The sequence below is a fragment of the Balaenoptera borealis genome, assembly GCF_965194805.1.
Source record: "Balaenoptera borealis genome assembly, chromosome: 19".
Classification (NCBI taxonomy): domain Eukaryota; kingdom Metazoa; phylum Chordata; class Mammalia; order Artiodactyla; family Balaenopteridae; genus Balaenoptera; species Balaenoptera borealis.
Window position 1 is genome coordinate 32,555,251 of NC_138878.1, and position 16,130 is coordinate 32,571,380.

General features: G+C 51.8%; 1 protein-coding gene across 7 annotated transcripts in view; it reads right to left on the minus strand.

Annotated features, from left to right (window-relative positions):
* Positions 1-16,130, minus strand: part of NOD2 (nucleotide binding oligomerization domain containing 2) — a 30,764-nt gene that overhangs the window by 9,561 nt on the left and 5,073 nt on the right. For 2 of the 7 annotated variants that reach the window (XM_082366621.1, XM_082366620.1), the window contains 6 exons: positions 14,792-15,515; positions 13,025-13,130; positions 8,023-9,838; positions 3,374-3,457; positions 3,059-3,142; positions 682-765 (listed from right to left, as the gene is read on the minus strand). In XM_082366621.1, the coding sequence (XP_082222747.1) occupies positions 682-765; positions 3,059-3,142; positions 3,374-3,457; positions 8,023-9,838; positions 13,025-13,130; positions 14,792-15,250 (2,633 nt within the window). In that variant the 5' untranslated portion in view covers positions 15,251-15,515. Of the gene's footprint in view, positions 1-285; positions 415-681; positions 766-877; positions 1,029-3,058; positions 3,143-3,373; positions 3,458-8,022; positions 9,839-13,024; positions 13,131-14,791; positions 16,125-16,130 lie in introns of those variants that run through there. The other 5 variants (XM_082366624.1, XR_014237391.1, XM_082366622.1 and 2 more) reach the window with 5 other exon arrangements.

The window sequence follows — 16,130 nt, forward strand, 5'->3', positions numbered from 1 at the left end:
TTCTAGTTTACACCAGGGGAAGACAGGACAGGAGAGGTGCTGCAGGGGACTGTACAGGTACAACACTGGGGGGTACCGCTCTGCCCAGCAAACAGAGGAAGCCCCCCTCAGGGGCCCTGAGGTCTGCAGGACTGCCCTCCCCGCCTGCGTCTGACCCCGCTCCCCTTCCTGGCAGGTCTGGCATGACCCTACAGGCGGCAAGGGCTCTGCAGGACTTGGTGCAGCCCCTCCCATCCTGGGCCCAGTGTCCAAACTTCCCCACTTCCTTCTCTTTCCTTGGCTCTCACCCTAGGCTGAGCATCATCTGGGGAGCTTTTTAAAATTACTGATTCCTGGACCTTGTATCTGGATATTTCATTTAATTGGTCTGGGGCAGGCAGTGGCATTCTTCAGGAGCTCCCAAGTGGTTCCAACCTATAGACAAAGGTGAGAAGCACAGCCCTAGCACCCTCGAGGACTTCCTGCCACCGCTCATGGGCTCTGCCCTCCCCCAACCTGACATCCTGAACTTCCTGTTTATTGAGCGCCAGGCAAGGCAGAGGCAGCCGAGGGCCACCCACGCTCTCCCTGCCTCGCCCTCCCCACTGCAGCCTGGGCGGCCTGTGGGGCCTTTTGGATGAAGAGTTGGCTTCGCCTGCCCCTGAATCCCCACAAGCCCCTCCGCCCCAGAATCCCACCTACCCCAGGAACTGCAGGGAGGTGTTGGCTCTGAGCCCCTGGGCCAGCACCTCGGCTCCCGCGGCCGTGATGTGGTTGTTCCCCAGCCTGGAAGGAAAAGACAGAGGAGGCTGAGAAAGAGAGCAGGATGGGAGCACCGTTAGCGCCCCGGGACCGGGGTCTGGCGGGGGAAGTGCGGCCTGGACAGAGAAACAGGGGAGACAGCTTTGAGGACTTCTCTGCAGGATGCAGGAACCAGCCCTCCAGTTCCAGCTGGGCAGACGCAGTGTGTGCTGTTCACGCCGGGGGAGCTCCCTCAAGGCTCCTGCGGACTTCATTTTCCACCAGCAAAGGGAAAGGAGTGGAAGGGCCTGTTTTGCAAAGCAATGGGACAGGTTTGCGCAGGAACCACAACAGGCAGCCGTCCGGGAAGGAGGCTTCCCCCAGGGAGCAAGGGTGACTCACTGTTCCACTCTCTCCTCGCTAGAGCCCGCCTCCCCCCCCCCCCCCCCCCCCCCCGCAGCCTTCCCAGATTCACTGTGGCCGCCGGGTAGCCTCTGCCTGTTTGGAAAGGGCCTGGGGCGGGCCCACGCGGCTGAAAGAAAGACAGGGATCCTGCTAAGCCTTCGGGCAGGGGTCGAGGAGGGGGTTTCAGCAAAATCCAGGCACCTCAGAGAGTTTCAGGGAGGTGCCCAGAACTCTCACCCACAGCTCGAGGCTTCCTGGAATAATAATACAGTTTCATCTTTCAAAGAACTTTCATACACTTTAAGCCACTCTGGCCGACAACAATCCTGTAGGGCAGGTATTATTATTCTCCTCCGGAAGGGGTGTGGCAGCCTCTCAGACCTCTGAGCTTCCTGGGTAACCAAGGGCCCCAGCTGCCGTGCTGAGAAGTCCGACGTCCCCTCTGCACCAAGGCCTGTTTCCGACGGGGTGCTCCCAGCCAAGGACTGGGAGACCCGAGACTCCTCTGCTGGGCACACTGGCTGGAGGACTCCCCAACAGCCTTCTGTCCTCTCCCCTATCTGCACTGGGGTCTAAGATGCTTCCTCCCACCCCTCCTTCCTTCCCTCTCTCCCTCACTCAGGGTCAGACCTGCACTGCAGTCGGCCAACTCTCCCAGCCTCCCCCAGCTTCCTTCCCCAATTTTCCCTCATAGGCATTTTTCCCAATAAATGTGTTGCACATCTAATCCCTCCTGGGAGGACTGGACGAACAGAATAAACGTGCTGAGAACTTACGTGACTTACCCACCATCTTTCAGGCACTGAGCTCCCTACAGAAAGCACTCACTACATTGTGCCAGCTTTTGATGTATGTTAACTCGCTTAATCATCACAACAACCTATGAGGTAGCTATAACCATTATCTCCATTTTATAGAAGGGAAAACAGAGACACAGAGGTAGTGGGCTGACCCAAGGTCACACAGCTAATGAGGATTCAAATCTCCGGGATGCTGGATGCAAACCTTGGTTGGTCTGGCTCCAGAGCCCTGTGCTCTCAACTATGATGCTATATTGACCAAAAACACAGGTCTCAAGTTCTGGGTGCAGCACCTTACTGCTACCCTACAGCCCTCCCTGGAGGTTGGGCCAGCCCAGCTCTGGCCACAGCTGCTCTCGGGTTCCAGAGGTGGGGGGAGCAGGTGGTGGCAGCAAAAGAGAGTCCCTGGTACAGAATGACACCTTTGGTGTTGGCCTCAGCAGCCCTGCCTGAGACTGAGTCAACAGTTTCAAAATGGCAGCTCCTATCCCTAAACCCAGCCCAGCAGGTAGAAAGAAAGGATGGAGGCAACTCCTCACTTTGTCTTCTTTTACTGCCTCATAAATCCAGGAGGCAAGAATATCCCAGAGAGAAAGAGAAGCCAGGCCAACCCAAGGACTAGCTGGAGGGGCCACACAACAGTGTCAGATGGGAGAGAGACTCCAGTTGAGGCCGAGAGGGTTGGGAGCAGCAGAAACGCAGACTTCCCAGACTGGACCCCCCCGACCCCAGGCAGTAGAAGGACCTTCTGAGAACTTTTTGGCAACTGGATGCCTCGCTGTGGTGACAAGTGACGGCTGCATTCCACCTCCTGCCAAGCACGTGCTCAGTGTACATCAGGGAACTCGGGCACCCCAGAGAGCTGGTGACACTCTTAGACACAGGGAAGAAAAAGGTCCTGGAAACCCTCTTCAGTCCTGGGAGATAAAGGTCAAAGGGCAGGAAGCCTCAGCAGAGTTGGTCCAGAGTTTGCTGGGGAGGTCACAGCATTAGTGAAACCCTGCTCACAACGAGACACTGCCCCTGTATTCAGCGAGGAGATCACGCGCCCATTATGAGCCGAGACCAGACCAAACTGATTCAGTTGTGGGGACGAGACACTGTCTCCAGGGGTAGGGAAGCCCCAGGCTCACCTCAAAGCCAAGAAATTCTGCTTGCATGCAAGGAGCTTGGCCATGGAGTGCGCACAGCCGTCGGTCAATTTGTTGTTGAAAAGACTGGAAAGTTCCGAGAGAGAAGAGACATGGAGATGAGATGAGGCACAGTGGACAGCGGCCACCCAAAGCCCGGGTAGCCGGGTCCCTCAGGACAGGAGTCCCCTGTGCCCTCCAGCCACGCAAACGTCCCTGTCCCAGCCTGTCCCTTGCTCACAGCTGTTGCCCAGGCGGCATGGCCTGGAGTGAGGCTGGGGACACGGGGCCAAACGTCCACGGCCCAGCCTGACTTACGCTAACTTCTGCAGCCGCTCACAGCGAAGGGCATGTTCAGTGAGCTTGCAGATGCCTCGGTCTGAGACGTTGTTATCTCGCAAGCTATAAAAAAGACAAAATAAATAAATTTGAAAACAGAGCTGATGAGAGAGGGGAAAAAACGAACAAAACCCCAAAAGAGACCTTTGCTCAAGCCAGAAGTGCCAGCATCTGTGCTTCTTGGAAACGCCACAAGGAAAGAGCACCCCAGAAAAGTGGAGACTCCCCCATGGCTGGCCAGGGTGCTGACGTCACTCACTCTGTAGGGTGGGGGGCTTCGGAAGCGGGGACCCAGAGCCCACGCTAAAGAACCCTGGAATCCTCAGAAAGGCACTACCTAAGCTGAGGCACTTTTTCCAGCTCTGTAAAAGGGAAATGAGCATCGTGAAGGTTCCGAGGTGGAAAGGAGCAGATGCATGGGAAGGGTGCAGTGGGAGCTAGGCAGACCACCCCTGGGGGCTGCGGTGGTTACCACCATCCAGGTGAGCAGGTAGATGACCAGTTAGACAAGAGCGGCCCAAACTTTGGAAACCAGTACCCAATGTCAACACCCCTGCAATCCATGCCCTGCCTGGCAGGTCCCTTCTGACACTCTTCTGGGGGCAGCGTTCCCAAAACTCACCTGATCACAAGATCATCTGAAAGTGACCCTAAAATACAGACTCTCGGGAATTCCCTGGTGGCACAGTGGTTAAGAATCCACGTGCTAATGCAGGGGACACGGGTTCGAGCCCTGGTCGGGGAAGATCCCACACGCCGTGGAGCAACTAAGCCCGTGCGCCACAACTACTGAGCCTGCGCTCTAGAGCCCATGCTCTGCAACAAGAGAAGCCACCCCAGTGAGAAGCCCGCGCACCGCAAGGAAGAGTAGCCCCCGCTTGCTGCAACTAGAGAAAGCCCGTGCTTTCTCTAGTTGCAACAAAGACCCAAGGCAGCCAAAAATAAAAAATAAATCAATAAAATAAATAAATATAAATACAGACTCCCGGGCCCCTCCCCTGGAGCTGGTGAGTCTGCAAGTGTGGGGAGGGGCTCAGGGATCTGTGTATTTTAATAACTGTGCCCATGATTCTGCATCTTCAGGCCAACTTGGGAGGCCCTGACTTAAAGGTTAACACCTCAGGCTCTCTGGAGTCCCTCAAAGGAAGTTCTGATCCTGGCAGCCACTTACTAGCTATTTGCTGGTCCCTTTATCTGTAGAAAAGGAAGGATGGTAATGCCGACCTCACTGGGCTCTGGTGAGGATTTAAAGAGATAGCGCACATAAAGCCCTGTGCGCACCTGGCACATAGTAAAAGCTACCTGTAATATGATCGCTCGCACGTATGGAGCACTTCCCAAGAGTAACAATATTTAATCTTCTTTAATCTTTTTTTTGTTTCTGTTTATTTTCTTTTCTTCTTTAATCTTTAATGAAGTAGGTACTATTATGATGTCCACCAGAGAGAAGGAAACTGAGGCCCAGCAAGTGAAGCGACTTCACTAAGGTTGCACAGCACCTAAAGGATTGCGGCCTAGGTTTTCTGGCTCCAAAACCCACTCTAAACGATGCCGTTGTACAGCCTCTCCCTTCCGGCCTGCTCTGGGCTCTAACGTCAGATTCATGCATTGGTGCATCACAAAATCAACTCAGAAGGTTTGGAGCAGCATTTTTAAATTGGAAAAAGAAGAGAAAGGAAAAAGAGAGCAGAGTGTATCGCGGTTAATAGGTTATTTTGTGAAATTTCAATTTGACACGCCCGTGTGCCTGCTCACACCCTCTCCGACTGTGGGTCAGAGTCAAAAAACTTCGAAAGCCATCGCCCTAGAGTCAGAATCGGGGTCTAAAGAAACCTACACGCATTGGGGCACTTTGTGTATGGGGCTTCTTGAAGCCTGAGGGTTTCGGTTGGCATGGAAACAGCTTCAAGTGGGAGAGATGCAGCTTGGCACTGTGGGAGAGAAACCTCTCTCTCTCTTTTCCTTTCTCTCTCTTCCCCCCTTCCCTCCCTTCCCCACTTCCCTCCCGCCCTCCCTGTCTTTGTCTCTTTCCCTCTGTCCCTCTGCCCCGCTCCCTCATTCACTATCTATCTCTGTCTCTGTCTGTCTCTGTCTCTCTCACACACAGGAAATGCCCACGCAGCAACCTCATGGTTTCTGCCCCTCCCCCGTAGCAATGACGGTTTCAATACCCAAGTGTGTGTAGGGTAAAGCTCAGAGGAACTTGGTCAGGGACTTTCACTGTTAATGGAAAATCAAGCTGGTTCCCACAGAGCAGCAGTCTTCACAGTGTGGCCTCTGAACCGCTTGTAGCAGAATCACTGGGTTAAAAACCTACATTCCGGGGCCCCCACCTCAGACCTACAGAATGGAAACCACTGGGAACAGGCCCAAGAATCTGCATTTCCACAAGTCCCTTTGCACACCCCGGTCTGAGCGTTAGAACCAGACCATCCTGGTCTTTCTCTGAAAATCGAGGCAGGGCCCCAGCCTCCACCCAGCCCTTCCACACACCGTGGCAGTCACATGGGCCTTCCCAGCCCAGGAGAAGGGGAGCCACTCAATCTAGGGATCCATCTATGAGGATTATCCAGATCAGAGGTTCTGGACCCCTTGGGGTTCAAGGACCCTTTGGAGAACTACTCTGGAGGTCCACTATCCAGAAAAACACACATTCATATTTCTATCAGGAGAACAGCTCCCACAGACAGGTCTCGAAATTCCTGAATGCATATATCATGATTCCTCCTTCCTGGGGAACTAGGGTATTGTGTTGCCAACCTCCGTCTACCCGGCCAGATCCACTCTCCCCCTTCTCCGCCTGGCTCTCGGTGGGGAGCTGATTCCCGTGGACTACATCATAGACACCCTGCTCCGGCTCCCTGTGGGTTAAGGCGAGAGTGGGGAGGAGAGGAAGGCCAGGGTTTACCCCCAGCTCTCGCCTTTCCAGGCTGCTGCAGCCTCGGTCCTTTCAGACAGACCTCTCTGCATGCTCTTCTCAGCCAAGAGCCACTCCTCCCACCCCCACCCCTTCAGGTCTAAGGAGGTCAACAGCCCTGTCCCTACCCCATCCCCACTGTCACCGGCCCCAGGACCCTGCACCATCTCTACCTGCTCTTCCTAACTCCTGCCCAAGCTTCTGTAAGCGGTCCCTTTATTAAACTCTCCTCAAATCATCCAAATCAGCTTCCTCCCTATATATACATGTTTATCACATACATTAACTATGTATCATATACATATTAACTCTCTATGATATGTTATATATTACATTATTATTGCATTATATTTATAAATCTATGACCATGGTCCTGATAACAAAGGCCACCACACAGTTTCTAGTAGATATCCATGTGTTTGGCTCCATGCAGAAAAAAAATCTCGCTGCTTTGGCCCAGAGAAGGTAGGTCACCCTAATAAAGTCAAGGAGAGGTTTCTTCTTTGCTCAGAGTCAATCTAAGGTCACCTGGGGTAGACCAAAAGCCCTGGAGAGGCTGTGAGTCAATTTCAAGTTAAAGCTATAACTTCTGCTTTCTCAGAGGTTTAAAGCAGGGAGCAGGAATCACCTTTCAAGACTGGAAGGGAAGTTGGGGAGCCTGCAGCATGCTGGCCACCTGACCTGGGCACACCCTCTGCCCTCATCTGGCCCAAGATGTGAAGAGAGGCCCACGGGGGCTGGGGCAGAAATGTGGGAAAGCTCACACCTTTAGACAGGGGCTGAGAGTAAGGGCCAGGCCAAAATCTCTGCACTACATAAGGAATAAAAAAGCAGGTGAAACTCTGTGGCCACTTTCTATCTCTTGGGTCTCAAAATTTCCATCTCATTGGGATTTTAAAGACTCTCATGGGACTATGGGATTAACAGATGTAGCCTACCATATGTAAAACAGATAAACAACACGGATTTACTGTATACCACAGGGAACTATATTCAATATCTTGTAACAATCTACAATGGAAAAGAATAGAAAAAATATATAGATATAGACATATATATGTATAACTGAATCACTTTGCTGTACACCTGAAACTGATACACTATGTAAATCAACTATATGTCCATTAAAAATAAATAAATAAATAAATTTAAAAAAATAAAATAAAATCTCTCATGGGGTGCAAGTCACCTTTGATTTGGAGGTGGTTCCTAATACAAACACATATTACACCCAACTTTGCCTGTGATTTAAAGGTTGCCATGATGCCTTTGAAGCCCGTCCATACACAGGTTGCTTGTGGAGAGCAGAGACTGGTAACCAGAAAGATGTGATTTGTGAATCCTAGTCTGCCATCTCCTATGTGACCCTGGACAAGTCCCCTCGTTTCTCGGAGCCTCTAATTGAGGATAATGGGGAAAATAATGTCCCTGCCTACAGCCCAGGGTGGTCGTGGGGATTAAAGGAGGTATCTCTGGGAAGAGCGTAACACAGTGCCTGGCACATGGACCATTTCATGAATTACGGCTACCGCTATTATAAGTCGAAACTAAGGCCCAGACTGGGGAGGGGACTCGGCTGGGGTTGCACCAAAGGGGTGGCAGGGCCTGGGGCTGGGCCTGGACTGCTGGTTCCCAGCACGGGGCTCCCCTACCCGCACCCCGATGGTGGCATTCCCCCCGTGCCCAGCCAGCATCTCCCAGCAACACTCACTACAGAGCCTTGCAGACGCCGAGGCAAGGCAGCAGCTGCTCCACGCCAATGTCGCCCACAGAGTTGTGGTCCAGCTGCAGGGCCACAGGCTGCCGGAGGTGCCGCAGCACAAAGGCCAGGGCAGCACACTCGGCCGGGCCCACGCTGCAGAATGTCAGCTTGAGATGCCCAACGTCCAGCCTACGCACAGCCTCCAGCGCCAGCCGCTCCTCCTGCATCTCGTACAGGCTCCGGACGAGCCAGATGAAGCTGGGCATGGCGTGCATGCTCTTGGCCTCGCCCGGCACGGCTGGTGGGATGGAGCGAAAGTGCTTGCGGAGGCTGCGGGCCAGACACCGCCGGGTGCAGGCCTGGCGGCAGAGCAGGGCCTTCTCAGACACCTGGCACTCGGCCAGCAGGCCCCAGCGCTCCTGGGACAACAGCCCCGCCAGGAAGGCCGCTGTGATCTGGAGGTTGTGCGGCTCGGCCCCCTGCAGCAAAGCGGCCACGCTGCCTTCTTTGCACCCGGAACCCCGCACGCACAGTTTGGGCAGCACCCTGGCCAGCGGCGAGCAGCCAGGCCCGTGACCGTTGAAGAGGTGTCTGAGCGAGGATGGCGGCGTGTCGGCACTGAGAGCGAGGTAGAACGCAGCAAAGAAGCACTGGAAAGTGATGTGCAGGAATTCCAGGGGGGCTGTGCTCCCAGGCACGACCCTCTTGGCATGCACCAGGAAGCCAAGAGAAACGTCCTCACTGTCGACGTGTGCTGCCTGCAGCTGCTTGGTGGAAAACACGTAGCAGCACGTGCCCAGGCCCCACAGAGCCAGGCGGCCGAGGCGCAGGAGGGTGGGGAACCGGCCCCGAAGCAGGCCAGCTCCCAGACCATGGGCCGCTGAGTCCGGCGGGGAGGCATGCAGCAGAAAGTGCTGCAGGATCAGGAGGTACATATCTGTGGTGGTCTTCGGGGACCCCCCGCCCTGCAGCAACAGTTCCTGGTGGCATTTGGACACCATCCAGGAGAAGACGGGCAGGTGGCACAGACTGTGCAGGGCCGAGGTGGCTCTGAGCAGGCGGATGAGGCGGTCGGCCACCCCAGGCTCGCGATGGCGCCTCCTCAGGTACAGTTCGATGCCCTCTTCCGAGAAGCCCTTGAGGCTGAGCTCCATGCGCACATGTTTCCTGAGGCTCGCCGACACCGCGTCCGGACGGCTGGTCAACACTTTGCGGGCATTCTTTAGCAGGTTGCCCTGCAGAAGGTTGAAGAGCAGACTCTGGACAGACGTGGGGGCGGTCGGACAGCAGTGACGTTCTCGATCCACGAACCTGAACTTGAACTCGTCAAAGCCGTCGAAGGTTAAGAGGATGCGCTCGGGGTGGTCGAGGAGGACCTGGAAGACGTCCTGCTGGCCAAGGTCGGGCCAACAGCAGTGTTCAAAGAGCAGTGTCCACACCGACAGCGGTTTCGCCAGGCACTGCAGCTGTCGGCAGCTGAATGGGAAGACGAAAATAAATTCCTGGAAGGCCCTCCCTGAAGCCCAGAGCAGGTGCAGTTGTTGCAGAAGCGTGCTCTTGCCACTGCCCGCCTCGCCCACCACCAGCACAGTGTCCGCGTCTTCGTTGAGGTGGTCACGGGTGCTGAAAAGCTCCTCCAGGCCCAGGGTGGCGGGGCTCTGCTGCAGAGGTCCAGCCATGTCCGCCTCCATCCGGATCTCTAGAGCATTCTCTGTATATATTTCCTCCAGGCAAAGGTTCTCTGTCCCATCGTAGGTGCTCAGGAAGCGAGACTGAGCCGATATCGTGGTCCTCAGCTTGGACATGTACCTCTTACAGGCGGCATCTGGAAGACAGAAGAAGAAACAAATGAGGAGGCACCATGATGAAGATGGGACCGGACCAGAGGGTGGGCTGCCTGGGGGAATGGGATGTGACACATGGGCGGTGCTCATCCTGGGTCTCCACTCACAAGCTATGGACTTTGAGGTTGGTCACGTAACCTTCCCAAGACTCAGTTTTCTCCCCCGTGAAATGGGAGAAGCAGTGGTTCCTACCTTACATGGAGAGGGACCCATGTAAGAAACCATGGCCCAATGAAGACAATGCATGGCAGTTCTTTGTTCAGTGTCCCACACAAAGTGGTCAAAAGACATTGCCTAGCACCATTGTTATTACTGACATTGGAAAGAGCTGTAGAAGATTAGAAGGAGCACCAGGTTGGGGTCAGAAGACCCACATTCTGAGGCCTGTCCCACCATATTGGTTCAGGAGCTGCAGACAAGTCCCCTCACCACTCAGCCTCAGTTGTTCTTTCTAAAGGGAAACAGAAGGTTTAAGGGCTTAGGAGCCCGGTTTCTGAAGTCAGATACATCTAAGTTTGAAATCTGGGGCCAGGGACTTCCCTGGTGGTCCAGTGGTAAAGAATCTGCCTTCCAATGCGGGGAACGCGGGTTCGATCCCTGGTCAGGAAACTAAGATTGCACATGCGGCAGGGCAACTAAGCCCACACCACAACTACTGAGCTCGCGCACCTCAACCAGAGAGCCTGGGTGTGGCAAACTACAGAGCCCACGCACTCTGGAACCTGCGCACCACAACTAGAGAGAGAAAGCCCGCACGCCACAACTAGAGAGAAGGCCACGTGCCGCAACGAAAGATCCCACATGCCTCAACGAAGATCTCGCGTGCCGCAACTAAGACCCAACGCGGCCAAAAATAAATAAATAAATAAATAAATAAATCTTAAAAAAAAAAAAAGAAATCTGGGTCCACCATCAGCTTGGGCAAACCTCTCATCCTTTCTGGCCTCAGTATTCTTATCTCTAAAATTGGAGACAATTCACACCTTGAAGGATTGTTTTAGAAAGAAATGAGATAAAATAGAGTTTAGAAGAATGCTGACATACGGTTAACTCTCACAAAATGGTGTTGATTATCATTATTATTATTGGGTGTGATAGGCACAACAGTGGCCCCTCCGAGGTGCCCACATCCTAATCCTCAGGATCTGTGAATGTTAACTTACTTGCAAAAGGGACTAGACAGATGTGCTTAAACTAAAGACCTTGAGATGGGAAGATTACCCTGGATTACGTGGGTGGACCCAGCACTGGATGGTGGCAGGGTCACTGGGGTGCCCAGGTCAAGGACTTGGACAAGATTCCCTGATCAATATCCACTTCCCCATCCTCTTCATACAACCCTCTGCAATAAAAATTCTCATGTCTAGGATGTGTCCACAGGGCTGCTGTCTTTCCTTTATCATCCTAACACCAGCATGAGCAAACCACTCCCTGTGTCAGGGGTTAGATCTTTTTATAGGAAATGGGGAAATGATGGTCCAGAACCCCAGGGCGGTGGGACCTCAGAGCATCACAGCCTCACTGCCCCCAACCAGGTACTGACCCATTTGTTCTCAGCTCAAAGACTAACAGGTAATTCTCACAGAGCGCTCTGAGCTCACTGAAGCTGTATTTATGGTCGTCCAAAGGGACATGTCCTGTGATTGTGCTTCCTGTTCTGTTCCCAAAGCTGATGACTGTCACTGCTTTTTTTTTTTTTTAATATTTATTTATTTACTTACTTACTTACTTGTTTGTTTGGCTGTGCCAGGTCTTAGCTGCGGCACGCGGGATCTTCATTGCCACATGCGGGATCTTTAGTTGCAGCATGTGGGATCTTTTAGTTGCAGCGTGCAGGCTCTTAGTTGCAGCACGCAACATCTAGTTCCCTGACCAGGGATCAAACCCAGGTCCCCTGCATTGGGAGCGTGGAGTCTTAACCACTGGACCACCAGGGAAGTCCCTGTCATTGCTCTTAATGCCATCTGGATAAACTAGGAGCACTGAACGGAGACCGTAAAATATGTATATTTTCTCAATACCCTGATTTCCCATGCAGGTTTTCCAGCTGCCATCAAAATTCTCCAGGAAAAAAAAATATCTCTCATTTTAAAAACAAACACAATCATCACTTTTGGAATCATCACCCTGGGGAATCTGGCACCATGGCACGGTGTTACAATGCATGGAGAGCCAGTTGTGCTTGATGATATCAGCATTAAACATTAACCAGGGTCAAGCCAGGTACCATGCTCTGGGCAGCAACCCCTGTCACAAACCGACGTCTGTGTTCTGTTCTCAGGTGAGAGGGTGCACACCCAGGTTCCAAGCACAGGCTTCCGACATCCTTCCCACAAGCATGCTCACTGCCCAGAGGGCAGGGCCCAGGGTGATAAATCCATCTGTCAGCACCATGCACCGTTCAGGGACCCTGGGTGCTGATGAGCTTTCCTGACGGTGATGTGGGGAAAAAGACACACCAGGCTTGCGTCCTCTCTTTGCAACCGACAAGCTCTTCTCCCAGGAAAAGAGGAAGTGTAGGTGCAGATGGTCTAAAACCAGATCCATCCTCCCCTACCTTGTCACTCAATCTCCCTGTCCCAGTTTCCACATCTGTAAACTGGAAAAAACAATACCTACTTCTCAAGTTTGTTGCCAAGGACAGACATCGTAAATAAAGCACCTGGCAGGATGCCTAAGATGTTCAAGCTGTGCCATCCAAGCCTCTCCCATTCCTGAACTGGGTCGGTGACCATGTGAAATGAGAGATATCGCATTATCTAAATCCATTTGGCTCCTGAGTTTCTCATGATGAGTAGCTAAACTGCAGAGATCAAGAGGTACCAGCCATTAAAAAGTGTATCCACATTTTTCTAATACAAGAGTATGGCTAGTAAGGAACATATGTATTAGCTCTCAGGACAAGGTAGCTCCCATGATCCCTCTGCAGTGCAGGAAGAAATAAAAGCAAGCCCTAATACTACACACATTAATCCTGTTAATCCTCCCAACAGCCCAGGGAGACAGTGGTGATGTTACCCTTAAAATGAGGAAACTGAGTCTTAGGGGTGTTTGCACAGCCAGTAAGTGGGATTCTGACAAGTCTCGTGCTGGAGTTTTTGCTCTTAAGCATGAATCTGAAAGTCTTTCTTTCCCTTTCTGATGAACTGAGAAGAACACATATATACCTTCAAAAGGCAGGGCCAACGGGACAGGTAATTCCTGAACACATTGTAGAAGGAAGGCAGCCAACCCATTCGCCTTCACTGTGGCAAGATCGAGGAGCCTTCTTGCCTGTGGGGAAAGCAAAAGTCATTATTTTTCCAGAAAGGCGGATGGAGAAGTGTGGGAAGGTTTCTACTGATTACGGCAATACCATGGGCATCTCTCTTCCACCACAATAAAAGGCCAGAAAAACATCCATAAACAAGATGCGTTTAAAGAAGTCAATACAGTATCGGGTAGTGAAATGAACAGTTGAATACACATCCAATCTGGTTCCCTCTCAGGACCCACTGAAAGTGAATAACTGAAAATAGAGGGAAAAAAAGAGCCATAACCCTATAAAGGATAGGAAAAACAATTCTGAAAGATGTAAATCACTTGGATGAGAGGTGATTTCATTGAGTCTCTATAATCCCTCCAAGGCCAGGCTCAAGGAGCTAGTGCTCAGGGTACAATTGTAGGTTTCAGGTGCACTAGTGAGAGAGGACCAGAACATGTCTGCTCTATAAATACTTGAACATAAATACTATAAATACTTTAAAACAGCCTTGAACAGACTTATTCCATCAGTCTCAACCAGGCTTACCTAAACTCACGTGGACACCAAATACATATTTTTAAAAAATAGACAAAAACACCAAATACATATTTTAAAAAATAGACAAAAACAGTAACTAGAAAGTCCCCCAACCCAGCCCATCCTAACACTGCAATGTAATTCCAATTCATTCATTCATTCATTCAATAATTCATTATTTCTTCAACAAGTATTTCTTGAGTGCCTACTATGTACAAGGCTCTCAGCACAATAAGCTTTAAGACAGAGCCTGGCATGTAGTAGGCATCAAATAGATTCTGGATGAATAAATCAATGATGAATGAATTAGTCAAAGCACTGTGTCCAGCACTGGCCCTCTCATGAACTACTATGAGCTTTTTCAAACCACTTTTCTGGGACCCAAATTTCCCAATCCATAAAGTGAGGTGTTAATGACTGTTCCGTCTGCATCACGGGAGGCCTGAGGTTCACTATTTGGGGGAAAATAAAACAAAGAGTTTCAAAAATACCCAAAAGACACTCTTCTGTTCTTGTGGAATGTCACATTCAGAGGCACTTATCCCAACTCCAAATGTCTATGATCTAATGCAATTTCATATTAGAAATCCTATGTGGGCATTTAAACTATATTAGTACATAGAATGCTATATTCATTACTAAACACAGATTTAATTTAATGAATTTTTATCATCTGTTGAGCTGTTAATTTAAAGCAGACAGCATTAAAAGCGTACAAGTACAGAATATCACTGATAACAGAATTGACAGTAGCCAACGGTAATGTTAATGAGTGCTTACTACGTGCTAGACACCGTTCTAAGAGTTACGTAGCTCACCTCATTGAATTCTCCCATCTGTGTTTCCCAGATGAGGAATCTGAGACAGGAGAGATGAAGGATACTGAGTTTCCATAGAGAAGCCTAAAGTCACAGGCCTTGAGCCTGCATCGTCCTGACTCCAGAATCCAAGATGCTCGCCACCATATAACACTGCCTCTCATCAGCAGTGGCATGATACCAAAACTCCAGAGCAACTTTCACCTGCTTGGCTACCCTTAAAGGGGAAGCGCCACGACCCATGTCTCCCCACAGGGCTGACTTCACAAACCAGTTTCGGTAACTAAGCACGCTTTTCCTTTGAATTCTGATGAGCCAAGAGGGAAGAGCCTTACCCGCTGGGATGACGTGAAGATGGGCCGCCTGATTTCATCACATTCGTACTGGCTGATGAAACCCCGCGCCTGTGTCAGGTCCAGCACTCCCTCCACGTGGCCGTAGAGTCTCCTGACGATGGCTGGCCGGTGACTCTGCAGGTCACGGGCTGGGTGGGGTGAGTGGGGCTCCCAGCAGCCGGGAAGCTCGGGGGGCTGTCTGTCAGCCTGGGTCTCCTGCACAGCCGCAGTGAGTAGTTCACAGCCCCAAGCACCCTTATTCCAGACAGTGTCCAGGAGGCGCCTGGCCAAGTGGGAGACAGGCTGGCCCAAGAGGCTGAGCCCCTCGTAGTCCTCCCAGGAGAGGACTTCCCAGGAAAGCAGCCAGTCCAGAACGCTCTCAAAGCCCTCCAGGGATCCCGAGACCAGCAGCTCCACCAGCTGGCTCCTCTGTGCCTGGAAGGCGTCCTGCGTGTACATTTCACAATCTGGGGAGGAGAATGAGGTCCAGTGCAGGACTTCTCAGGAAGCAGGCGGGCGGCAGTGGAGAGAGCAAGTCAGCCCCACCCTGAGACCAAGACGGCCACAGTTCTACCCTCAGACATTACCAATGCAAGCTCCCCATTGTATGGATGTACAAACTGAGGCCCAGAGAAGGCAAGAAACTGGCTCGAGGTCCCACAGAGGGTTTGAAGCAGCCAGGAGTTAAATCAAGGCCCCTGGCTCCCACATCCATGCTTCATCCCTGCTTTAAGAAGTTTTAAAAGGCTTGACTTAATATTAGGAGCAATGTCTCCCAAGGGATCAGGGAATCAATTCTCTCTGAGGCCATATGAGAGGGCCCTAACATGCTGGTTGGATTCAGGCTACCGCAGCTCTCTTTTCAACAATGGCTAACATTTATTAACCGCATACAATGTGCCAAGCACTATTCTAAGTGCTTTCATTAACCCTCCCAACCACTCTGAAGTGGGTACTAGGATCAGCCCCATTATACAGGTGAAGAAACTGAGGCACAGAGAGGGCTGAGTACAACTGAGGCTTGTCCATGGATACAAGGTAGATGAGGTAGAGCTAGGATTTGAACCCAAGCAGTGCAACTCCAGAAGGCATGTCTTTAATTCCCTTATATTTGGGTTCCCCACAGGGGCCCGAGCCCAGGCCCATGTAGGTAACCCACTGCTACCGCCAGGGACAGACCCAGAACATTGCTATAAAGATGCCAACCCAGGTGAAGCGAAACTCATGGTACAAACTAAGACGTTTCAAAGCTTATGGTTGCACTGACCCCAGTCCACTGCCCCCTCCCCAAATGCCCAGGCCCTCACCACCCCCCAACTCCCTTCCACCACACACTATG